Source organism: Equus caballus, chromosome 12, assembly GCF_041296265.1.
Source record: "Equus caballus isolate H_3958 breed thoroughbred chromosome 12, TB-T2T, whole genome shotgun sequence".
Classification (NCBI taxonomy): domain Eukaryota; kingdom Metazoa; phylum Chordata; class Mammalia; order Perissodactyla; family Equidae; genus Equus; species Equus caballus.
This window is the reverse complement of record NC_091695.1, coordinates 28,363,856-28,388,985: the sequence shown is the minus strand read 5'-3', so window position 1 is coordinate 28,388,985 and position 25,130 is coordinate 28,363,856. Positions and strand designations below refer to the sequence as shown.

General features: G+C 45.5%; 1 protein-coding gene across 35 annotated transcripts in view; it reads left to right on the top strand.

Annotated features, from left to right (window-relative positions):
• The window catches only part of LOC138916646 (liprin-alpha-1-like), a 114,599-nt gene extending 89,879 nt beyond the window's left edge, over nucleotides 1-24,720 (top strand). For 21 of the 35 annotated variants that reach the window (XM_070229654.1, XM_070229645.1, XM_070229651.1 and 18 more), the window contains 5 exons: nucleotides 6,372-6,547; nucleotides 6,633-6,730; nucleotides 17,629-17,804; nucleotides 18,771-18,839; nucleotides 19,731-20,140. In XM_070229654.1, the coding sequence (XP_070085755.1) occupies nucleotides 6,372-6,547; nucleotides 6,633-6,730; nucleotides 17,629-17,804; nucleotides 18,771-18,839; nucleotides 19,731-20,003 (792 nt within the window). In that variant the 3' untranslated portion in view covers nucleotides 20,004-20,140. Of the gene's footprint in view, nucleotides 1-898; nucleotides 1,236-2,000; nucleotides 2,202-6,371; nucleotides 6,548-6,632; nucleotides 6,731-8,676; nucleotides 9,224-16,746; nucleotides 16,849-17,021; nucleotides 17,159-17,628; nucleotides 17,805-18,770; nucleotides 18,840-19,730; nucleotides 20,141-22,355; nucleotides 22,424-23,338 lie in introns of those variants that run through there. The other 14 variants (XM_070229662.1, XM_070229661.1, XM_070229663.1 and 11 more) reach the window with 8 other exon arrangements.
• The last annotated feature ends 410 nt before the right edge of the window (nucleotides 24,721-25,130 follow it).

The window sequence follows — 25,130 nt, the reverse complement described above, 5'->3', positions numbered from 1 at the left end:
TTAAGAGCCTTTTTTGTTTGTTTGTTTGATTTTGTCTCTTAGTAAAGAGTTGTGGTAGCGACAGTCAGCCTGTGTTCTCACCTGTCGCACAGACAGCTCTTCTCCCAGTGGAGTTTTGTCGCAGTATCCGATCTGGTCCCTGTTCCCCCATCATTTCACATGAGCGTGGCCTTTCTGCAAGTGAAGGCGCTGGGGTGGTTTTCCCCAAGTTTTTATCAACTGTCTTGAGAAAGCTCGCGTCCTGCGAGCTGAGGTTAACGGCCAGTGGTGAAGAGCCCGTCCCCCGGGAAGCTCTGCGTTGAGAGCTGCGGGGCCTGGCTGTCCGCGGCTGCAGTGACGGGGACGGGACGTGGGGCCGGTGTTCCGGTACAGTTGCGATTGGGCCTTCTTTTGGACACACTCAGTCCTGCTCCCTGCCTCTTGAGCCCCCCGGCGAGGTTGTGCAGGCCGAGAGGCCCCATCCTGGGAGCGCCTGCCCCGAGCCGTCTCCCCCAGTCCGGAGCTCGGCTGCGTGGGCTTTCTGGGCTGAGGCCCTTTCCCATGGGGCGGGTTGATGGGCACTGGAGAATGACTCACACTTTGAGAGGCGCAAAATGTATTTTCTTCTCTTTATATTTCACATACCTCAGGGGGTGAGCAGGGCAGATCCAGCTCTAGGAATCATGGGCTCTTCTCGTGTGGCTGACCACACAGCATTAATTAGGTGTGGTCACTCTTTAAGAAGGGCGAGCTGGTCGATGTTCTCTCCTTTTCTACGTGGGCATCTCAAATGAGAAGAGGGGGAGACGGGCCTCGCCTCCCCTGCTCCTCCTGTGTGCCCGTGGCTCACGTGTCTGCCACCTTCCTCTCTGTCACTGCTTCCCTCGCCCTGGATGTGGTGGTCCCTGGGTCACCGTAGACCACAGGAAATGTCTGGTTAACGCATGAGGAGATGGAAACACTCGCGGCCTCGCCACAAACGGTCAGTCCCGCCCCGAGCCTGTCCTCCTCCCAGGGCACCCCACTTACAAGCGGCACCATTCCCGGCCTTTTTGTGGGAAACAGAAAGGTCATTTTACACTCAGTTGTTCCTGATAAGTATTTCCGCTAGGTATTAGTCAAATGTATAAAATAGGATCCGTATTTTGTCTTATTTTCGATTTTTCCAGGAACTTTACATTGGTAGGCCCTCTCTCTTTAGAGTAGGTTGAATTCACACCTCCTTTAGGGAGAGGCCTCGGCCGAACACTCCATTTTGAGGGTCTGGCCCATTTTCTCCCTCACTGAGTGTGCTTGCCGGGGGGGCCTCGGCTCCTGCCTGAGAAGCTGGGATTGTTGTTTTGCATGCGTTTTGCATGATACCTTGATTTCTCGAACTTTCCCCTCCGTCTCGCTGCACCTTCTGAAGTTGATCTGCTTGCCTTACTAAGCTCACCGATACTAACAGCTGTGTTCTTTTCATTCCTAACCACGTAACATCAGGAGGATGAGGAGGGAAGCTGGGCTCAGGTTGGAGACTTTCTATACTATATTCTTCACTATATGTACAGCAACAAAAAGAATTGGCGTATGAAAACTCGTAATTTACTTTTCTTGACATTTTTAACATCTTAACTTTTTCAGAATATTGTTAACGATTTGAAAGCATTAGGCGGAAGCAGAGCGTAGAGTTAAAGAGCACGTCTCATGGACAATTTTGAACCTCTCTTCCGTGGGGCCGTGGTGTCAGTTCTGGTTAGCGTAGACGGCTCTGTGTAGCGGACCGGCTCCTGGACGCGGTCCTGGGGCTTCGGCGGCTCCTGACATTGCGGATTTAAGTACCCGCTTGGGTAACTTAACCGCAAGGTCTGCCGGTGGGAAAACTGAATTCTGAGAACTTTCCAGCACAGGAGTTGCTGTGGAGACGTCACGTCCGGGTCTTCGTGTTGGTGTTTTACTAAGTGCTGATCAAAAGGCTTTCTTACTAATGGAATTCTCAGAAATTAAGCCTCTTCTTGCTTAATGTACTTTTCCGTTTTCAGCTCCCCAGCTCTTCAGCTCACAAAAAGCTGCCACACGTGTCTTGCAGCCTTCCTCTGAGACAGCTCGACTAACACAGCGGTGTCCCTGCCTGTGACCCCACCAGCGTTGCTGTGTGACATGCCGCACTTTAGGGACCCGCACAGCCGCGCGGTGTAAGCAGGCGGCGTCTCCAGAGGCTCTTGCTGAGGGCGGAGCGCTCAGGGTCCTCACGGGATCGTTGTATGTCTGAAAAGAATCAGGATAGTTTCAAATCAGAATTTTCCTGAGTACAAGTTGTTGGTTGAAATGCCAGTTTTCCTCTGTTTGTATTCCCAACATAAAGCCAATTCTCTCTCTCTTTGTAACAAAAGAAGAGAGAAGCTATAATATGATGGTGTGAGCCCTCTGCTCCTGATTTGGGCCTTCTGTGCTGCTACGCCAGATAAATATCCTCATTAATGATTTAACCTGGTCAGCTACCTCTTTACAAGGCCACTGATGACCATCAGTGAATTAAAAAGGGTGCATTTTGTAATTACTTAAATGTCGGTGTATTTCACACTAGGAAGCAGAACTTTGTCAGCACTTGAGTAGGAAATTCCCTGTGTCCGGGGCACGAGGTATAAATTAAATAAGCGGAATGTTTGCTCTCTGCAGTAGAAATACAAACACGGGTGAGCTGTGCCCGCGGCAGCAGAGTTAGCCAACACTCAGTGTTCCTAGTAAGCAAGAGCTGCTCTCGCTGTCGCCTCCCCTAGATGAGAGGAGTGAAGAGGCTTCCTGGGCTCTGTGAGGCCGCCTGGTCTGCTGAGGGCCGCGGTCACACAGTGTTCCTCTCCTGTGCCCTTACCTCGTGGCCAGCTCTGAAGCCGAGAGGACGTTCAAGGTTTCCTCGGGCCCTCGGGAAGAAAGCATCAAGGTGTGGTGAGAGCCGTGGGTGCCTTCATTTAGCAAGTGGCACATGTGGGCTGTCTGTGGGAGGCTGTGCTGCTTGCTGCAGACACAGGAGTGAGCGGGACAGCCACAGTCCCTGCCGCCGGCCCTCACAGTTTACAGAGATCACAGAAGTGTGTTTGTGATCATTTCAGTGGTGGATTAGCAGGCCCTGGGCAGTGGCTGCCTCTTCTGGCCCAGGTGTTGTCCGATGATGGAGATCCATGTCAAGGGCTTTTTCAGAAGGCTCTGATGGCGGCCCGGGAGATGGAGGGCTCCCTGGACTGGGCCTGATCCTCAGTCGCTGACCTACGTTATCTGACGCTGACCACTTAAGAAGTGTGACTAGAGTGTATGATGAGGAAACAAAAAGGAGGAGGGTTCCGCTTCCATGGAATTCTCTTATTTAGAAATCTTTGCGTTGTGTGCCCATTTAAGAATACGTAATCACAGGCAAGGAAATGAGACCAGATGCTCATGCGTAAGTCTCAGGCATATGAGATGAGAGTAAGGTTTGAAAGAGTGAAAAACATGACAGTGTGATGATTTCCCGAAAATGTTTGATGTTTTTCCCACTCATGGTTGCTTAGAGAAAATAGTGAAAATGTTTTTTTCTGTTCGAATTTGAGCATTCTTGTTGGAGTGTGAGTCATTTCTTCCAGCTTGGTTGGTGTAAGTGATAAATTAGACCAGAGGCCGTGTTTTCAAGGCAGAGCACGGTGGTAGTTGAGAGGGACTGTGTCCAGGGATTCCGTGATGGGACTGCAGAAGGCCTGTGGGCGCAGCTGGTCTCGGACAGAGGGGCAGAGAGTGCCTTTTTTGGATATGTCTGTAGATACATATAATGTGTGTGCTTATTTTTCATTGTACAAAGCTTGGCTGTGTTCTGTTAGATTTATCCCTAAGGATTTCATGACTTTGATGACATTGTGAATGGCATTTTGTAAATTTCAGTTTCCAGTTCACTTCTAGTATTTAGAAGCACAGCTCGTGTTTGTGTCCTGGCCTTGTGTCCTGCCGCTTTGCTAAGCTCACTGTAGTTCTCACAGCCAGTTTGTAGGTGCATTTTCTATGTTGCTAATCAGGTCATCTGCAAATAAAGACAGGTTTTTTTTTTCCAATTCCTATGCTTTTGATTTCTTTTTCTTGCCTTGTTACCGTGGCTTGGAGTTCCACCGCAGCGCTGAATAAAATTAGTGAGAGCAGACCCTTTGTTCCTGATCTCAGGAAGAATACATTGTCTTTCACCGTTAAGTGTGATGTCAGCCCTGTGTTTGCTGTAGATGCCCCTTATCAGGTTGAGGCCGTTTTCTTCCATTGCTAGATTGCTGAGATTTCCATAAATGAATGATGAATTTTGTCAAATGCCTTTTCTGCATCTTTTGAGATGATATAGTGGTATTTCTTTTGAATCCATTGATAGGATGAATGTCATTGATTTTTCAAGTGTTGACCCAACCTTATGTTCGTAGGATGAACCTCACTTGTCGTGATAGCTTATTCTTTTAATTTATTATTGATTTAATTTGCTCATATTTTGTCGAGGAATTTTGCATCTGTGTCTATGAGAGATACTGGTCTGTAGTTTTCTTGTAATGTGTTTGTCTGGTTTTGGTATCAGGATAGTGCTGGCTTCATAGGATGAGTTAGGCATTTCTTCTCCATTTTTTTGGAATAATAGTGTAGAATTGTTATTTTTTCCATAAATATTTGGTAAGATTCACCAGTGAAGACATTTAAGGTAAAGATTTTATGTGTATGTGAGAGAAAGTTTATAACTGCAAATTTGAGTCCTGATAAGATACAACTTATCTCTTTCTTATGAGTTGCTCTCATAGATGATGTCTTTTGCCCATTTTATCTAAGTTGCTTACAGTTGTTCACAGTTTTCCCTTTCAGTGTCTATGTCCTATAGTGTGTCCCCTCTTTCATTCTTGATATTGGTAATGTACGTCTTTTCTTTTTTCTTAGTCACTCTGTCTAGGGCTTAGTCAATTTTACTGATCTTTATGAAGAACCAGATTTTAGTTTCATAGTTTTATTTTTCTTGTTTCTGTTTCATTGATTTCTGCTCTTTTATTTTCTTCCTTCTGCTTGCTGTGGATTTCATTTGTTCTTCTTTTTCAAGTTTTTTAAGGTAGAATCTTACATTGTTGTTTTGAGACCTTCCTTCATTTACGACATAAGTGTTTAATACTATAAATTTCCCTCAAGACACTGCTTTAGCCATGTCCTACAATTTTTGAATAGATTGTGTTTCACTTTCGTTCAGTTAGAAATATTTTCCCATTTCTCTTGTTTTCTTCTTTGGCATGTGGGTTATTTAGCCGTATGCTAATTTCCAAATACTTGAGAATTTTCTAGATATCTTTTTATTATTGATTTCTAATTTAATTCTGTTGAGGTCAGAGAACATAGTTTGTATGATTTCAGTCCCTTTAGATCTGTTGAGATTTGTCTTGGAGAATCCCATACGCACTTGAAATGAACGTATTCTGCTATTATTGGGTGGGGTGTTCCACGAAACGTCACTTAGGTCAAGCTGGTCAATAGTGTTGTTTAAGGCTTCTGGATCCTTACTGAGGGGGTCTGTCTGCCTGTTTTGGCTTCTTTGTTCAATCAGTGACTGAGTCAGAGGAGGGTTGAGGTCTTGTGACTGTAACTGTGGATTTTTCTGTTTCTCCTTTCAGTTCTGTCAGTTGTTGTCTTGCTTCTCTCTTCTTTTAAAACTATTTTTCGGTTCACTTTTTTTTTAAGATTTTATTTTTCCTTTTTCTCCCCAAAGTCCCCTGGTATGTAATTGTATGTTTTTAGTTGTGGGTCCTTCTAGTTGGGGCATGTGGGACGCCACCTCAACATGGCTTGATGAGCAGTGTCATATCCAGGCCCAGGATGCAAACCGGTGAAACCCTGGGCTTCTGAAGCGGAGTGCGCCAACGTAACCACTCAGCCACGGGGCCGGCCCCTTCAGTTCACTTTTTACACGGATTTTGAAATTAACAGATTTTTTGTTGAGGAAATTTGGAAAACAAAGTGTTAAAATTAAAACCAGCCACAGATATTTTTGTGTACAGTTGGATTGATCCTTCAAACTTGTTCATGAGTCGTGATCATTCTTTGTTGTTATAGTATTATACACAAAAATTACTTCAGAAAGATCATGTGTTATCAGCTACATTTTTATTGTGGTTGGGGAAATAGGTTAAATTTATAAACACGAATGAGTCATAGGTTTTCAGTGGTATAATACCTTCTGTTAAAATTCTACTGACAAATTTAAAAGGTAGTACATAGGAGATCAAATTATTTTGAAATGATAAAGAACAGTGTTGTCATTCATTTAAGCTTTAAGGATATGTAATAGGTTAAAAATCCAGTTTAAAGATTATTTAAACTGCCCTTGTGACCTCTTGGGTGTTCTTTTTCCTGAACTGATCGTACTTGCTTGTTGAAAGCAGACGCTCGCCTACGGGGACATGAACCATGATTGGATCGGGAACGAGTGGCTGCCCAGCCTGGGCCTCCCGCAATACCGCAGCTACTTCATGGAGTGCCTGGTGGATGCGCGCATGCTGGCCTATCTCACCAAGAAGGACCTGCGCGGGCAGCTGAAGATGGCGGACAGCTTCCACAGGTCAGTCGTTGCACACAGTTCCTGCTCGTTGGCTAGGAGGCTTTTGACTGTTTCCATCTGTAATTTTGTTTTTTTTTGTAAATAGAAAGAGCTTCCAGTGTGGAATTATGTGCCTGCGAAGGCTGAATTATGACCGAAAAGAACTGGAAAGAAAAAGAGAAGAAAGCCAGAATGAAATAAAAGGCTAGTACATTACGTTTAATTGATTTAGCGTATTTCTGCTTCCCAGTCTATTAGCAGCCTAAGTGATTTCCTAGTTTCTTTAAATTAAAAAAAATATTTTTTTTATTGTGGTCATAATAGTTTATAGCATTGTGAAATTTCAGTTGTACATTAATATTTGTCAGACACCATGTGAGTGTGCCGCTTCGCCCCTTGTGGCCACCTTCCACACCACTTGCCCCTTGTAACCACTAAATTGTTCTCTTTGTCCGTAAGTTTGATTATCTTCTACATAGGAGTGAAATCATCCAGTGTTTGTCTTTCTCCATTTAGCTTATTTCGCTTCACAGGATGCCCTGAAGGTCCATCCATGTGGTTGCGAATGGGACGATTACATCTTTTTTTTTATGGCTGAGTAGTATTCCATTGTGTATTTATATACCCCATACTCTTTATCCAATCATCCGTCGATGGGCACTTGGGCTGCTTCCACATCTTGGCTATTGTGAATAATGCTGCCATGAACATGGGGTACATAAGTCTCTTTGAATTGTGGATTTCAGTTTTTTTTGATAAATACCCAGTAGTGGGTTAGCTGGGTTGTATGGAATTTCTATTTTTAATTTTTTGAGAAATCTCCGTACTGTTTTCTGCAGTGGCTGCACCAGTTTGCATTCCCACCAGCAGTGGATGAGGGTTCCCTTTTCTCTACAACCTCTCCAACGCTTGTTGTTTTTTGTCTTGGTGATTATAGCCATTCTAATGGGTGTAAGATATCTAAGTGTAGTTTTTTGCTTTTTAGGTTTTTTTTTAAAGACAGGCACCTGAGCTAACATCTGTTGCCAATCTTTTTTTTCTTTTTTCCCCTTCTTCTTCTCCCCAAAGCCTGCCAGTACATAGTTGTATCCTCCAGTTGCACGTCCTTCTGTCTGTGCTATGTGGGGTGCCACCTCAGCATGGCTTGATGAGTGGTGCCATATCTCCACCCAGGATCTGAACCAGTGAAACCCTGGGCCTCTAAAGCGGGGCATGCGAACTTAGCCACTCGGCCACGGCCCCGGCCCCTAAATGTAGTTTTGATTTGCATTTCCCTGATGATTAGTGATGTTGAGCATCTTTTCATGTGCCTATTGGCCATCCAGCTATCTTCTTTGGAAAAATGTCTGTTCGTATCCTCTGCCTACTTTTTGATTGGGTTGTTTGTTTTTTTTGTTGTTCATTTGTGTGAGTTGTTTCTATATTATGGAGATTAACTCCTTGTCGGATATATGATTTGCAAATATTTTCTCCCATTTGGTGGGTTGTTTTTTCATTTTAATCTTGATTTCCTTTGACTTCCAGAAGCTCTTTAGTCTGATGAAGTCCCACTTGTTTCTTTTTTTCTTTTGTTTTCCTTGTCTGGGTAGACATGGTATTCAGTAAGATCCTTTTAAGTGTGATGTCAAAGAGTGGACTGCCTGTATTTTCTTCCAGAAGTTTTATGGTTTCAGCTCTTACCTTCAAGTCTCTGGTCCATTTTGAGTCTATTTTTGTGTATGGAGAAAGGTAGTGGTCTACTTTCGTTGTTTTGCATGTGGCTGTCCAGTTTTCCCAGCACCATTTATTGAAGAGGCTTTCCTTTCTCCATTGTATATTCTTAGCTCCTTTGCCGAAGATTAGCTGTCTGTAGATGTGTGGTTTTATTTCTGGGCTTTCGGTTCTCTTCCATTGATCTGTGTGCCTGTTTTTGTACCAGTACCATGCTGTTTTGATCACTATGGGTCTGTAGTACGTTTTGAAGTCAGGCACTGTGATGCTCCAGCTTTGTTGTTCTTTCTCAGGATTGCTTTGGCTATTCAGGGTCTTTTGTTGACCCATGTGAATTTTAAGATTCTTTGTTCTATGAAGAATGTCACTGGGATTCTGATTGGGATTCCATTGAATCTATAGATTGCTTTAGGTAGAATGGACTTTTTTTTTTCTTTTAGGAAGATCAGCCCTGAGCTAACTACTGCCAATCCTCTTCTTTTTGCTGAGAAAGACTGGCCCTGAGCTAACATCCATGCCCATCTTCCTCTACTTTGTATGTGGGACGCCTTCCACAGCATGGCTTTTGCCAAGCAGTGCCCCGTCCGCACCCAGGATCCGAACCGGTGGACCCCGGGCTGCTGAGAAGCAGAACGTGCGCACTTAACCGCTGCACCACCGGGCCGGCCCCTAGAATGGACATTTTAACTATGCTTATTCTTCCAAATCCATGTGCATGGAATATCTTCCCATTTCTTTTGTCATTATTGATTTCTTTCAGTGATGTCTTATAGTTTTCCTTGTATAGATCTTTTTATTTTTTATTTTTTTATCGCAGTAACATTTGATTATAACATTATATAACTTTCAGATGTACATCATAGCATGTTTCAAATTCTATGTAGATTCCATCATGTTCACCACCCAAAGACTAATTACAAGCCATCACCACACACGTGTGCTTAATCACCCCTTTCACCCTCCCCCTATTAAATTTATTCCTGGGTATTTTTTTTTCATGTTGTGAGATTTTTTACTTTATTTTATTTTTTAAAAAAATTTTTATTGAGTTAATGATAGGTTACAATCTTGTGAAATTTCAGTTATGTATTATCGTCTGTCAGTCGTGTTGTAGGTGCAACCCTTCACCCTTTGTGCCCACCCCCCACCCCCCCTTCCCCTGGTAGCCACTAATCTGTTCTCTTTGCCCACAGGTTTAAATTCCTCATAGGAGTGGAGTCACACAGAGATTGTCTTGTCTATCTGGCTTATTTCACTTAACATAATTCCCTCAAGGTCCATCCATGTTGTTGCAAATGGGACGATTTTGTTCTTTTTTACGGCTGAGTAGTGTTCCATTGTATATATGTACCACATCTTCTTTATCCAGTCATCTGTTGATGGGCACTTAGGTTGCTTCCATGTCTTGGCTATTGTAAATAATGCTGCAGTGAACATTGGGGTGCATAGGACTTTTGGAATTGCTGACTTCAAGCTCTTTGGATAGATACCCAGTAGTGGGATGGCTGGATCGTATGGTAGTTCTATTTTTAATTTTTTGAGGAATCTCCATACTGTTTTCCATAGTGGCTGCACCAGTTTGCATTCCCGCCAGCAGTGTATGAGGGTTCCTTTTTCTCCACAACCTCTCCAACATTTATTACTATTTGTTTCAGTTATTTTTGTCACTCTAATGGGTGTAAGGTAATATCTTAGTGTAGTTTTGATTTGCACTTCCCTGATGATCAGCGATGATGAGCGTCTTTTCATGTGCCTATTGGCCATCCGTATATCTTCTTGGGAGAAATGTCTGTTCATGTCTCCTGTCCATTTTTTGATCGGGTTGTTTAATTTTTTGTTGTTGAGTTGTGTGAGTTCTTCATCTGTTATGGATATTAAGCCTTTGTCAGATGTATTACTTGGAAATGTTTTTTCCCAGTTATTGGGTTGTTTTTTTGTTTCACTCCTGTTTTCCCTTGCCTTGAAGAAGCGCTTTCGTCTGATGAAGTCCCATTTGTTTATTCTTTCTATTGTTTCCCTTCTCTGAGAAGACATGGTGTCCGAAAAGATCCCTTTAATACTGATGTCAAAGAGTGTACTTCCTATATTTTCTTCTAGAAGCCTTATGGTTTCAGGTCTTACCTTTAGGTCTTTGATCCATTTTGAGTTCATTTTGGTGAATGGTGAAAAAGAATGGTCCAATTTTCATTCTTTTACATGTGGCTTTCCAGTTTTCCCAGCGCCGTTTGTTGAAGAGACTTTCTTTTCTCCATTGTAGGCCCTCAGCTCCTTTGTTGAAGATTAGCTGTCCATAGATGTGTGGTTTTATTTCTGCGCTTTCAGTTCTGTTCCATGGATCTGTGCAGCTGTTTTTGTACCAGTACCATGCTGTTTTGATTACTGTAGCTTTGTGGTATGTTTTGAAGTCAGGGATTGTGATGCCTCCAGCTTTGTTCTTCTTTCTCAGGATTGCTTTAGCAATTCAGGGTCTTTTGTTGTCCCATATTAATTTTAGGATTCTTTGTTCTATTTCTGTAAAGATGTCATTGGGATTCTGATTGGGATGGCGTTGAATCTGTAGATTGCTTTAGGTAGAGTGGATATTTTAACTGTGTTTATTCTTCCAATCCATGTGCATGGAATGTCTTTCCATCTCTTTATGTCGTCATCCATTTCTTTCAGAAAAGCCTTGTAATTTTCATTGTATAGGTCTTTCACTTCCTTAGTTAAATTCACCCTGAGGTATGTTCTTCTTTTTGTTGCGATTATGAATGGTATTGTGTTCTTGAGTTCTTTTTCTGTTAGTTTGTTATTAGAGTATAGAAATGCTACTGATTTATGTAAATTGATTTTATATCCTGCTACTTTGCTGTAGTTGTTGATTACTTCTAAAAGTTTTCCAATGGATTCTTTGGGGTTTTCTATGTATAAGATCACGTCGTCTGCAAATAGCGAGAGTTTCACTTCTTCCGCCCCTATTTGGATTCCTTTTATTCCTTTTTCTTGCCTGATTGCTCTGGCCAGGACCTCCAGTACTATGCTGAATAAGAGTGGTGATAGAGGGCATCCTTGTCTCGTTCCGGTTCTCAGGGGGATGGTGCTCAGTTTTTGCCCATTGAGTACGATGTTGGCTGTGGGTTTGTCATCTATGGCCTTTATTGTGTTGAGGTAGTTCCCGTCTATCCCCATTTTGTTGAGTTTTTATCATAAATGGCTGTTGGATCTTGTCAAATGCTTTCTCTGCATCTATTGAGATGATCATGTGGTTTTTATTCCTCAGTTTGTTGATGTGGTGTATCACATTGATTGATTTGCGGATGCTGAACCATCCCTGTGTCCCTGGTATGAATCCCACCTGATCATGATGTAGGATCCTTTTGATGAATTACTGTATTCTGGTTGCCAAAATTTTGTTGAGAATTTTTGCATCTGTGTTCATCAGCGGTATTGGCCTGTAGTTCTTTTTCGTGCTGTCCTTGTCAGGCTTTGGTATCAGCATGATGTTGGCCTCGTAGAATGTGTTAGGAAGTGTTCCATCCTCCCTAATTTTTTGGAATAGCTTGAAAAGGATAGGTATTAAATCCTCTCTGAAAGTTTGGTAAAATTCCCCAGGAAAGCCATCTGGTCCTGGGGGTTTATTCTTTGGGTGCTTTTGATGGCTGTTTCAGTCTCTTTGCTTGTGACTGGTCTGTTCAGATTGTCTCCTCCTTCTTGAGTGAGCTTTGGGAGATTGTAGGAGTCCAAGAATTTATCCATTTCCTGTAGGTTATCCATTTTGCTGGCATATAGTTTTTGCGTAGTATTCTCTTATAATCCATTGTATTTCTGTGGAGTCTGTTGTTATTTCTCCTCTTTCATTTCTGATTTTGTTTATTTGAGCTTTCTCTCTTTTTTTCTTTGTAAGTCTGGCTAGGAGTTTGTCAATTTTATTTACCTTCTCAAAGAACAAGCTCTTTGTTTCATTAATCCTTTCTACTGCCTTTTTTGTTTCAATACCATTTATTTCTGCTCTGATTTTTATTATTTCTCTCCTTCTGCTGACTTTTGGCTTTGTTTGTTCTTCTTTCTCTAATTCAGTTAGGTGTAGTTTAAGATTGCTGATTTTCTGGTTTGTTAAGATGTCCCTGAATGGCCATGAATTTTCCTCTTAATAGAGCTTTTGCTGCATCCCATATGAGTTGGTATAGCATGCTATCATTTTCATTTGTCTCCAGGTATTTTTGGATTTCTTCTTTAATTTCTTCCATGATCCATTGCTTGTTCAATAGCGTATTGTTTAGTCTCCACATCCTTGTGCCTTTCTCAGCTTCTTCCTTGTAATTAATTTCTAGCCTTATAACATTATGATCAGAGAAGATGCTCGTTATTATTTCAATTTTTTTAAATTTGTAGAGGCTTGCCTTGTTTCCCAACCTATGGTCTATCCTTGAGAATGTTCCATGCACGCTTGAGAAGAATGTGTATTCTGCTGTTTTTGGATGAAGCATTCTATATGTATCTATGAAGTCCCACTGTTTTAGCTTTTCGTTTAGCTCCACTGTTTCTCTGTTGATTTCCTGTCTGGATGATCTATCCATTGATGTGAGTGTGGTGTTGAGGTCCCCTACTATTTTTGTGTTATTTTTGATATCTTCTTTTAGGTTTGTTAATAGTTACTTTATGAACTTTGGTGCTCCTGTGTTGGGGGCATAGATATTTATAAGCGTTATTTCTTCTTGATGAAGTGTCCCTCTGATCATTATATATTGGCCCTCTATGTCTCTCTTTACCTGCCTTATCTTGAAGTCTGTTTTGTCTGATATAAGCATTGCGACCCCTGCTTTCTTTTGTTTGCTATTGGCTTGGAGTGTTGTCTTCCACCCCTTCACTCTGAGCCTGTGTTTGTCCTTGGAGCTGAGGTGTGTTTCCTGGAGGCAACAAATTGTTGGATCTCGTTCTTTAATCTATTTTGCCACTCTGTGTCTTTTTATTGGCGAGTTCAATCCGTTTACGTTGAGGGTGAGTATTGATGCATGAGGGCTGAATGCTGTCATTCTGTTGCTCGTTTTCCGGTTTTCCTGTGTTTCCTTTGTTTCTTGTCCTGTGTGTTTTAGCCTACCCATTGACTTCTGCAGTTTCTTAGGCTGGGTTTCTTAGATTTTTCCTTATTTATGTTTTATGTTTCTGTTCTGTTGTTCAGTTTAGTGGCTACCCTGAAGTTTGTATTCAGAATCTCGTGTATAACATAGTCCATTTTCTGGTGGTCTCTTACTTCCTTAGCCTAGATTGTTTCAGTCCCTTTCCTCCTCCCCTCCGAAATTATTATTTTCATCTCTTATTCCAACTTGTGTTGTGAGTTTGTGGTTAGAGTGATAAGATTATCTTTGCTTTGGTGATTTCCTTCCCTTTATCCTAATGCTATAGTTGAATATTTGCTATCCTATTTAGCTTCTGTCTATTTGTCTCCCTACTCTGTGTTTTGTGACCCCTTACTCCCTTTTTTTCTTTTTTCAGGTATGAGAGCCTTCTTGAGGATTTCTTGTAGTGAAGGTCCTGTGACTACGAAGTCCCTTAGCTTTTGTTTGTCTGGAAAAGATTTAATTTCTCCCTCCTATCTGAAGGATATTTTTCCTGGATAGAGTATTCTTGGCTGAAGATTTTTATCCTTTAAAGTTTTGAATATGTCACTCCAGTCTCTCCTAGCTTGTAAGGTTTCTGTCGAGAAATCCGCTGAAGGTCTGATAGGGGTTCCTTTGTAGGTTCTTTTCTTCTGCCTTGCTGCCCTGAGTATTCTTTCTCTGTCCTTCATTTTTGCCATTTTTACTACTATGTACCTTGCAGTAGGTCTTTTTACGTTGACAAATGTAGGAGATCTGAAAGCTTCCTCCACACACATTTCTCTCTCAATCCCTAGATTTGGGAAGTTCTCTTCTCTGATTTCGTTGAGCACACTTTCTGCTCCATTTTCCTTTTCCACGCCCTCAGGAATTCCGATGATTCTTAAGTTGCATTTTCTCATTGAGTCAGCTATTTCTCTGAGCTTTTCTTCAGTTTTTTTAATTCTTAGTTGTCTTTCTTCCTCTGTCTGGAGCCATTCAGCCTGTCTTTGATTATGCTAGTTTGCTCCTCTATGGTGTCTACACGGGCATTCAGGGAATCTGTATTCTGTTTTATCTGGTCCATTGTGTTTTTCGTCTCTAGTGTTTCTAATTGATTCTTCTTTATAATTTCAATCTCTTTTGTGAAGTAACTCCAGAACTTGTTGACTTGTTTCTCTATATTTCCCTTTACCTCATTGAGTATTTTGAGGATAGCTATTTTGAACTCCTCTTCACTTACTTTACCCATTTCCAAGCCCTCAGGACATAATTCTGTGTTTTTATTGTTTTCCTTTTGGACTGGAACTTTTATAAATTGCTGGATGGTAGAGGAGAGGTTTTTGCGCATGATGCTGTTATTTGGTTGCAGGTACAGCCTGTCGCCACTAGATGGGGGTCGAGAGCCTTGGTTCTGAGCCCTGCGCCTTCAGCCACGATGGTGGCGCCCAGCATGGGTGGAGGGAGGAGGGACACTTTCTCTCATGCCGACCTGGATTGGCACAGCTCTCGCTCTCTGGTCTCCCAGGGCCCTGGCTTGCTGGGGTTCCCCCACGCGAAAGCTGTCCCCTGTTAGAGGGTTTCCGCTGCTCCAGCGGTGGGAGTCCTGCACGATCTCCCAATGCACGGCCCCTCCCCTGCTCCTTCTCACACCCACGGCAGCGATCCCAGTCTCTAGGGGAGGGAGCGAAGACCCCGTTCCAGCTCCTCCGAGGGCGGCTCCAGCCTCTCCGCCTTCCGTCGTTTGGCTGCTGTGGGTCTGTGAGGATTTCTGTTATTGGGATTTTTTTTTTTTTGGTTGGAAAGCAGTTGCTCTTTTTAGTTGTAATTTGGAGGGGAGAGAGTCCTGGGTGTGCTCACGCTGCCATGTTGCTGACGTCACCCCTATTTCTAGATATTTTATTCTCTTTGTTGCGATTGTAAATGGTATTCTATTCTTGAGTTCTCGTTCTGTTAGTTTGTTATTAGAGTAGAGAAATGCAACTGATTTTTGTAAGTAGACTTTGTATCCTGCAACTTTGCTGTAGATGTTTATTTCTAATAGTTTTCCCATGGCTTCTTTTTTTTTTTTTTTAAAGATTGGCACCTAGGCTAACAACTGTTGCCAATCTTTTTTTTTTTTTTTCCTGCTTTATTTCCCAAACCCCCCTGGTACATAGTTGCATATCTTAGTTGCATGTCTTTCTAGTTGTGGGATGTGGGACGCCGTCTCAACGTGGCCTGATGAGCGGTGCCATGTCCGTGCCCAGGATCCGAACCCTGGGCTGCCTCAGCGGAGCGTGCGAACTTAGCCACTCAGCCACCGAGCCGACCCCGCCATGGCTTCTTTAGGGTTTTCTCTATATAAAATCATGTCGTCTGCAAACAGTGAGAGTTACACTTCTTCACTGCCAATTTGGATTCCTTTTCTTTCTTTTTCTTGCCTAATTGCTCTGGCCCAAACCTGCAGTACTATGTTCAGTAAGAGTGGTGGGAGTGGGCTCCCTTGTCTTGTTCCTGTTCTCAGGGGGATGGCGCTCAGTTTTTCCCCATTGAGTATGATGCTGGCTGTGGGTTAGTGATTTCCCATTTTTAAAAATATTAGGAAATTTGTTAAGTGGAGAAAACTAGTCTGGCATCCTTACAGAGGAGGGAGGGTTGGAGATGAGTGCTTTGAAGACCCTCCTCTCATGGCCTGGTGGTTAAAGTCTGGCCCCCAGCACTCAGCGGCCCAGGTTCGCTCCCTGGCCGCAGCACCACAGCACCTGTCTGTGTGTGGCTGTGCTGTGGGGCAGCTCGTGACTTACCACCAGGGTGCGCCACCACGCCCTGTATCTCTGGGAGGAAGCACGGTCCTCCTCTGAGGCACAGCACCTGTGCCTGCTTTCTTGTGCTTACGTCAGTCTGCGCGAACCGTCTCAAGGGGAACACTCCTCCTGTGACTTGTTCTGACGTGTGTACTCCTTCACTCAGAAATGCCACCCCGTGCCACACTGCTGGGTAACAGCAGGGCACAGACGGGCAGGACTCTGCTATCGGCTCACTGGACTCCAGTGTGGCGATTCTGCTCTAGCCACTTATCAGAGGGCTTCAGGAGCACAGATGGAGCCCTGTGGCTCTGCCTCCAGGGCTCAGGGGGCAGCACAGAGGCGCTGGTTCAGCTGGGCCTTGGAGGTGGAGGAGGAGCTCCTTAGCAGGGGACGATGGCAGAGGCGGCTCAGTGAGAGCGCAGGTGGGGAGATGCAATGGGAGCCTCTCACCCGGCATGCCTCGAAAGCATCGACTACAATAGTCTGCTTTTAAGTAAGACGTTAACGATTAAGCTCAAAGTAAAATCTCCCAGAATTTTCAGAATAAAGAAATCACTAACAACAGTCATAATAATAGGTAAGACTTAAGAACTCGAAGCACTTTCAGAGGTTAATTGTTTAATCCTTCCCACAACCCCGTGCGTGTGAGTGCTGTCTTCTTCCCCAGGTTTTACAAAGAAAGAAACTGAAGACAAAACTGGTTGAGGACACAGCCCGTTTAAAGGATAGTCTGGTCATGATTGAGCTAACGTGAATCACAAGAAAAACCGTAAGCCAGCTTTTATACTATATATATATACACGCTTTATACTATATATGTAGTGCGTATATTTTATACTATATATATAGTGTGTGTGTGTGTATAGTATAAAAGGGCATTGGAAATAAAATGGGTAAATCAGTTTTGTCTGTTTTCTGTATCTGTTTTAAATCTTTTTATAGTTGACAAAAGTTGTCTTTGGAAGTGATTGGTGAGCATCCGGAGATATTTTCATGGAGTGGCTATTTTTAGATCTCTACTAGAGCGAATTTAATAATGGATCACTTCGTGTGGTGTAAGATCTTCCCCCCAGTCTCTGGTATGCTGGAGAGCATCTTTAAGTTTCTCTCTTTTTAAAATGAGACAACAAAAAAGGCTTCAAGGAAACAAGCTTCAAGATTACAAATGAGACATTTGTGTTGAATCGAGCAGGGCGCCAACTCCTTCTCTGACGAAAAGAAAGTGTTTCAGAAACTCTGAAGGCTGTAGAGGAAGCGCGCTCGTGCCTGGTGGGCATTCAGCTTCTTCTCTGTCCTTCTGGTTTCTGACCCTGGATCCTCCTCATTTTCTGTTCTCTAGAAAATAAATGTCCGTAAGAACTTCATTGCTCTTGGGTTCTTTGGCAGCATGAGTTCTAGTGGGACAGTTTCCCTTCGATGGAGGAGGGCCGAGGCGTGACCTCTAAATGCAGCAGCGGTTGCCTGCCCACCTTCTGTGTGCTGTTACAGGTGTGCATGATGAAGACAGCTTTGTGCAGACGCCGTTCTAATTGTTTCTGTTCACCTGTAGACGTGCTTGTGTGGAGCAACGATCGAGTGATTCGCTGGATCGTCTCAATTGGTCTTAAAGAATATGCAAACAATCTGGTGGAGAGTGGCGTTCACGGTGCACTTGTGGCCTTAGATGAAACCTTCGATTTCAGTGCACTGGCGCTCTTGTTACAGATCCCTAAGCAGAACACACAGGTATGCTGCAGAGCCGGCCCGGCTCTCACTCAGCGTTCAGTCAGGTCTCCTGATGGAGACGTCTAGCTGGTTAACTGAGTGGACACAAAACTTCACAGTACCTCAGACAACTATCCCTAATCCACAAAATACTGGTTCCAAACCAGCAATGCTTAATTCTTCATTAGTTTTGCCTGTCCTTCCATTTTCTGTTGTCAGCATGAGAGTCTTGCGATTAAAAAAAAAGGGGAAACTTCGTGCAAGTCCATATGCTCGTAGGAGTGACGACGTGTATTTAGTTCTTACGTGGAAAGAGAAATGCTCATAGGTACACCGATGGAGATTCTGTTAATTTTGTTTCTATTGCCCTGTGTGATTCTTTTTGACACACGGGCTCACCTGAGAATCAGGAAATTTATTCTTCTTCTACAGAAGATTGTATGTCTTTTGCCGATACCCCCCATCCCCCCACCAGCACCAACCCACAGAGCACACTTTCGTAGATAGTCTGCCAGCGGTCATGGGTCCCTTTCCCTGAAAGCCCATCCATGGGCTCCGCAGGAATCCCCTAATTTAAAATGTGGTTGTGGGGGCCAGCCCGGTGTTGCAGTGGTTAAGTGCGCACGTTCTGCTTCTCGGCAGCCCGGGGTTCGCCGGTTCGGAGCCCGGGTGCAGACGTGGAAGCACTTGGCAAGCCATGCTGTGGCAGCGTCCCACATATAAAATAGAGGAAGATGGGCATGGATTCTAGCTCAGGGCCAGTCTTCCTCAGCAAAAAAGAGGAGGATTGGCAGCTGGTGTTAGCTCAGTGCTAATCTTCCTCAAATAAATTAATTAATTCAATTAAATTAAATGCTGTCATGGCTCAAGGTGTTTATAGCCTGAGCTTTTTAAAAGTCTTGATTTGAAAAACAGTTGTGATATGCTAACGTCCTTCAGATTAGATTGATGAAGCTTTGCGGTATTGTTGTTTTGTTATGATTTCAGGCTCGCGCTGTCTTGGAACGAGAATTTAACAACCTTTTGGTCATGGGGACGGACAGAAGTTTTGATGAAGTGAGTTTTCAGCCTAATGAATTTTATTTAAATTTGCATTCAGTGTGAATTATTTGTTCATATGCACGTGAGCCCCGTCGGCAGTCTCTCTTCTAAGTGTGGAGATGATTTTACCTCCTGAGCTAAGCTTTGCTCTCAAAAATGTGTTAAATGAGATAGTAAGAAACTCGTATTTTCAGTCTGAGGTTTTCTGTTTTTAAAATATTTGCTATTTAAGTTTTGATAGCCCTCAAAAATGTTGTTCCCATCAACATTGGTGGCAGCCGAGGCATGGTGTCCATGGGCTATGTTTGGGGACCGCTGGATGTCTGACCCCAATCCAGAGTCCCTGTGCTTTGGAGAAACCTGTTAGAAGGAGATTAGAGAAACGCAACATGTTAATTTCCCCTCACACAGTCGTGACTGGTTTGTTCCCACACTGTTTTTATTCTTTCCTTCGTTGCCCCTTAAGAAAACGTGAGTTTGCCTGGTGACTAGGAGGACAGCTAAAGGAGCGCTTGCTGGCTCTTCCCCGGCTCTAAGGCAGAACTGCTTCCAGCTTGGAAACTATTTTAAGACAAATAGAAATGTATTATCTTATACGGCAAGAAGATGATTTCTCCAAGATAAGAAAGGAAACAGGGTGATGAACAGGAGGCACATGCACCTGGCCGGCCCAGGGCCGTCCTCATCGATGCCCAGTGAGGGCCCCACATAGTGTTACTGGGCCCGTCACTCTCAGAAGTTCCCGGTGGGGACAGTAGATCCTGTGGTTATCAGGAACGGGTTAAATAGGTGTGAACAAACATGCAGTGACAAGTTCAGCAGTCAGGTCCAAGGCTGGTAACTTGACTGTCTATTTTTGTCCTTTATTTTAAAATCAGTCTTGTTTTCTGTCCTTTAATTTCCCAGGACCATGATAAAAGCTTTAGGAGAGCACCTTTTTGGAGAAAAAAATTTAGACCAAAGGATGTTCGTGGCTTAGCTGCTGGGTCCGCAGAGACTCTCCCCGCCAACTTCCAGGTCACCTCCTCTCTGTCCTCACCCTCCATGCAGCCGAAGAAGACGCAGCTGGACGGTAGGTGTGCAGGGGCGGCCAGCCGCTGTGGGCGGCAAGAGCAGCTTTGTGGCTGGAATGTTAACCGTGATCCAGAATGGCCTCTTGATTGTGTTACAAGGCATTGAGTACTGGTGCATGCCCAGGTTAAGTGTTTTAAAATGAATCCTAACATCTGTGCATAACAGTTTAACAATAATGTAGGTTTTTTAGAGTCTTGTCTGGTTGAATCTTAGCATATCCTTCCAACTAATAAAGCTGAGCGTCGCGTGTGTTCTCGGCGTGCTGAGTGGACGTCCTGTAGCCTGTGTGTGTGGCAGGCAGCCCTGGAAGGCTCCGCCGGAAGGTGGTGCAGCAGCTCTCGGGCCACGCCGGGTGCTCCCGGGACGTCTCTCCACCTGGAGAGGTGACTGAGTCCATCTTAGAGAACACAGTTTCCCCCTCTGTGAGCCTTCCCTTTCCTCTCTCCACCCCTGCTGGCGTTGGTCCCTGTCACTGCGCACCATAAGGACGGAGAGGAGGAAGAAGGTGAGCCTGGGCAGGTCGTCACTGGAGCGCGGTGGGCCGTGGGAGCGCACGAGCCTTGCAGTCAGGGTTCCAGATGGAGCTTGCGGTTTTCCCTTTGACCGCCGCTCCGCTTGGAGGACACGGCTGATGACAAGTTGGTCGCGCTTTACTGACAGACCTCTCAGCTCTGACCGCGTCCCCCACGATGACAGGATCAAGGGCAGATGGCCTCGGTGGACCCTGGCTCTGCCACTGAGGAGGGGCACAGCCTCGAGCACTGTGCCTCAGTCTCCCCGTCTGTAGGGCCGTCGTCGTACAGCCGTGTCCTCTTCAGCGGCTGTGGCAGTGAAACGGCTGCTCCTCGTCAGGCTCGTAGGAGGCGTCTGCGGGTCCTGGTCCCGTGTGGTGCTGGCCGCTGGGGCCATTGTAGCCACGCTCCCGTTACGAAGGACTTCGTTCTCCTCTCTGTGGCCCATGGATCGGCTATGGGAAAGGAAGCGCTTTTAAAAATTGTCCTGAGTTGGCTTTTACAAGTTTCCCTGTTCTTAGCCCTTCCCGTATGTAGGTTTGTGAGTTTGGCTCTCACTTGCTTATATCAAAATGAGAGAAAAGCGCGTGTGTGTAAAGCCTTCGCTCAGCCGGACGCTTGGTGAGATGGCCCCCAGGGCAGCACTGCTGCTGGAAGCCTGCATCTCTCTGCAGAGCTCAGTGATCTGGTTAATGGGGCAAGAGTAGCAGTGTCTTCAGTAGCATTCTTATTCTAAGGAGCATGAGGTAATTTGTATAACTCTAACGGTAACTCGGCCCTCCACTTATTGAATAGGCTGACGGAGCGCCTTCTGATTTTCTTCACAGCTTCGTGCCCAGTTTCCTCAGACTCAGTCACACTTCCCGTGTTCAGTATTGACGGCGACATTGAGATTAGAGTTCAGATAAATTAAAAATAAGCCTAGAGAGAGGTGTAGGGAATATATTACATGGAAGACGGCTGTTGACCCTTATAGGAAAACTGAGGCCCAACCCCGGGAGAGTGGACTGCTCAATGCCTTCTTAAATAAGGGGCATTGGGGAAGCTGCAGCTGGCCTCCTGGGACCTCAGGGTCAGGGTTTGGAAAGATGACCCATGCTCACCGACAGTGCTGGCTGTCGTGCCATCTCTTCTGGAACCACGGCACATTCTTGATAAAACGTGTTCCTGCTGGACCCGTGGGAACACAAACTGTGTAACTGGCAGTCGGGAATATCTGCTCCAGGTGTTTGCACATTTTCTGTCCAGGTTGCAAGGGAGAGGCGGGGCTCACCTCTTGGGCCGTGCCGTGTGTTTCTCGACAGGAACAAGGCCTCAGTGGTACACATCACTTCCGGCAGAAACTGAGACTGGGTTTTAGTGTTCTTAGATGAGTCATTGTCCTCTACCCACCCCCTGCAGCCCGGCCCTGGGGAGGAGTGCCCTGGATGCTCCCTCAGACAGGCGCGGAGGGCAGGTGGCCCGAGGGCGCGTCTCCCGTCAGGCCAGGCCTGCGTTTGACTCCGGTCACCAGCACCCCGTGGTGTCTAGCGCTGCCCCGGGTTATCTACCTCACACCGGCCTTGGGGATATCACGTTTAGGCCCTGAAGAAAAGTCTAGTTGCTCTGCAAATCTAGAGAGTCTCAGGAGAAACAAAGTTACCAGGTGAAGTAGTTGTCACTTACACAGAGGACATCACGAAGTGTGTATCATCTGAGGCGTCCTTGCTGTCGTGAGATTAGCTGCCAGTGGCTCCCAGGGCTGCTGGGGGCTGAAGAGAACCCCCTCCTGGCGACGCTTAGGTTCTCTTTCCCTGGCTCGTCCGCTCCCATCTAGCAGTTTCCCTGGGAGCCCTCAGTAGGTGGTGTTGTAGGTGTGCAGATGTGTGTGTACGTGTGCCCCGTGTGACGTCTGAAGACTAACCGCACGCTGTGTTTGCACGCTTCCTCCCCGGTGTCGGAGCAGGCAGCGTGTCGGGAGCGCAGAGGCTGGACGCCGCCACGGTCAGGACTTACTCCTGCTGAAGCCCGGTGGTGAGTAGAGGGCTCCGCGTGCCCGGAGGCCGCAGAGGCGGCCGGGTGACCGCACGGGGGCGCTGCCTGGCCCGGAGAGCCCGTTTCCATTCCTGCAGGCCTTTAGGAACACGCATGCAAGCCCGGCTGCACCCGTTACGTGGTTCTGGTGTTCTGTATGCTCACAGTTGGTCACAGAGGGGTTCGTGTATCCTCATTTGTTAAGGAAAAAAGTGTATTTGCATTTTTTCCTTAAAACTGAAAGTGCTGGACTCTTTTCAGTATCTGCTAATGTCTTTTGGGGGTGGGGAGGCAGGAGAGCAGCGCGTGGCAGGAGCTCACCGGCTCAGCTCTTGGCTGGCGACCACCCGTGGTTGAGAGCGCCCGGCACGGCGGCTCTCCGCCTTGACCCTGGCATCCGCGCTGGTGTCGCTCCCAGGTCAGCGGCGCCCACTGGCTTTCTTAGAAATACACGGTCTTGAATGAGCCGCACCCCGCACGGCCAGGTTTCCTGGGGCCACGCTGTCGTGCGACCCTGAGGGCCTGGCGGGTGGTTTTAAACACACAGCTGCGTTGCCATCGCAGGGGTGCAGTTACGAGCAGCCCGCTCGCGCTGAAGGGGTGACGTGGGGCTGGGAGCCCAGCCCCTGCTCGTGGCGCCAGGGCCGGGGGCTCTGTTCCGCTCTCCACTTTTCACGTCTCCGCCAGAAGGTTTGATTGGTTTCCTAATCTTTTTAATTGGTAACTTTTAGACATACGCCAAAAGGAAGTCAGCAAGGAATTTTCTCATTGATACGCGTACTCCTTGACGTTTCATCTCAGTTCTCAAGCAGCTACAGCGCAAGGGGCAGGGAGGCAGGGCTGGGCCTCAGGACGCAGGTGCGCGCCGGGCGGCCCGTCCTGAGGCTGATTGTCCTGTTTGTGCTTCCTTTCCAGTTTACCCACACTACTTCTACAGATGACCGTGCAGCGCTCGGGACCCGGCGAAGACGGCCTTTCAGAATTCAGTGGATCTGCAATCTGTTGATACTTGTTACATGGACCCTAAGATATTTTATTACAGAGTTTTTAATTAGTGAAAAATTCACGAATACCATAGAGAAAATATTTTAGAATTTAATGTTTCTTATATTTATGTAAACATGACTTCATTTATATAGTTAGTTACTTTTTCATGTATATCCAGGCTATAAATATCCTTTCAAATCGATTCTGTTCTTCTATCTAATTTTAGTCTTTCAAACGAATGTACTGTAATGCTTGTATGTATAAATCCTATGAAAAGATACAGGGCTTTTGTAAATTATGCATTTATTGTAATTATCATTAATTTTTTAATAATAATCGGCGAGAGAGAAGAGGATTTTACTGCATTTGCATTTGTAAGATCATCATGACATGGTGCGCGTTATCCTGACAAATGTAACCAGCTCTACAACAATCATTTTGAAACAAGCAGACTTAATTTCAAGCAATTGCGTTTTAATGACTGACCTTACTCTACTTTTTCTAGCAAGAAATGCTTTATTCTGCAGCGTGAACAGACTGAAAGTACCTGGTGTTAAATATGAGCTTCTGATAAAATTTGGGCTGAAGGGGCCGTCAGAACTGTGAGCATCTCTGGTGGCTCTCAGTAGCTTGCAGAGCTCGTCCCTGGAGACCCGCACGGCTTGTCCTCAGCGCCCGGCACGAGCCCCAGCCGGGAGCACTTCTCTCGGCCGCAGGAAGGGCTGGGGGGCTCTCTGGGCTCTGCCCCGACGGGCGGACTCGGGCCCCCGCCCCGCTGCTCTTTGAGGACCAAGCAGGAAGCACCGCGCTCCACAGGGACGCCCCTGCCGGAAGAGGAAGGCGCGGGCTCCCTGAAACCAGGAAACCACGCAGTGCGACTCTACTAAAGGCCTTATTTTTTCTTATGTAAATCATCTTTTTACATTTGTTTGTAAACATGTTGAAAGGAGGGACCTATTGGTACATTTTTAGCTTTTGACGATATAGCCGTTTTGGACTGTCTAAGTAGCAGATGTAACTTTTCCTTTTTAAATGGCACATTAAAGAGCCAGCAGGAAATGTGTTCCCACCACGGTGCATTATTTATTATACAGCTCATTTTGTCGGTGGACGGTTTACATTCGGTTTCTGCTTTTAACTTCCTTGTACGATTCATTCGTTGTTACATTCTGTTTTCTGTTAATCTTTTGTGAACCTCCTGATTATGTAACAAAGTATGTACAGTCTCCTTTTGAACTATTTTTATCACAGTATTATTTATTGCTTTCTTTCAATAAAGTACTTAGGCGTTTTCCACTGCCAATAAAGGATACTGAGAATAAGCTGTCATTCTGTGACAAATCGGCCGCAGCTGGCTCATCTCCGGCTCCAGGCTGATTCAGTGGCGGCAGTGTGGTCGAGTGGACTTTCTTGGGTAGAAATCAGTTGACAGAATGAAAAAGCTGGGGGTGGAAGCACAGGATGGGGGCGTCCCCACCAGGAAGCCCAGGGGCTTCCCGCCTCGGCCCCCGAGGCCCAGACCCTCTCTCGCTGAGACCTGGGGGACCAGGCCCGGGCAGCCTGGCGCTCAGAGGCACCACAGGCCACAGGGAGGCGCGGAGGCGCGTCAGTCCATGCGCGCACTGGGGCCCTGCTCTCCTGCTGCTCCCGCCCTGGGCTGTGTCCTTCCGGTTCCCAGGGAGCCTGGTCTCGGAGCGCTCAGACGGAGTCCTGAGTCATG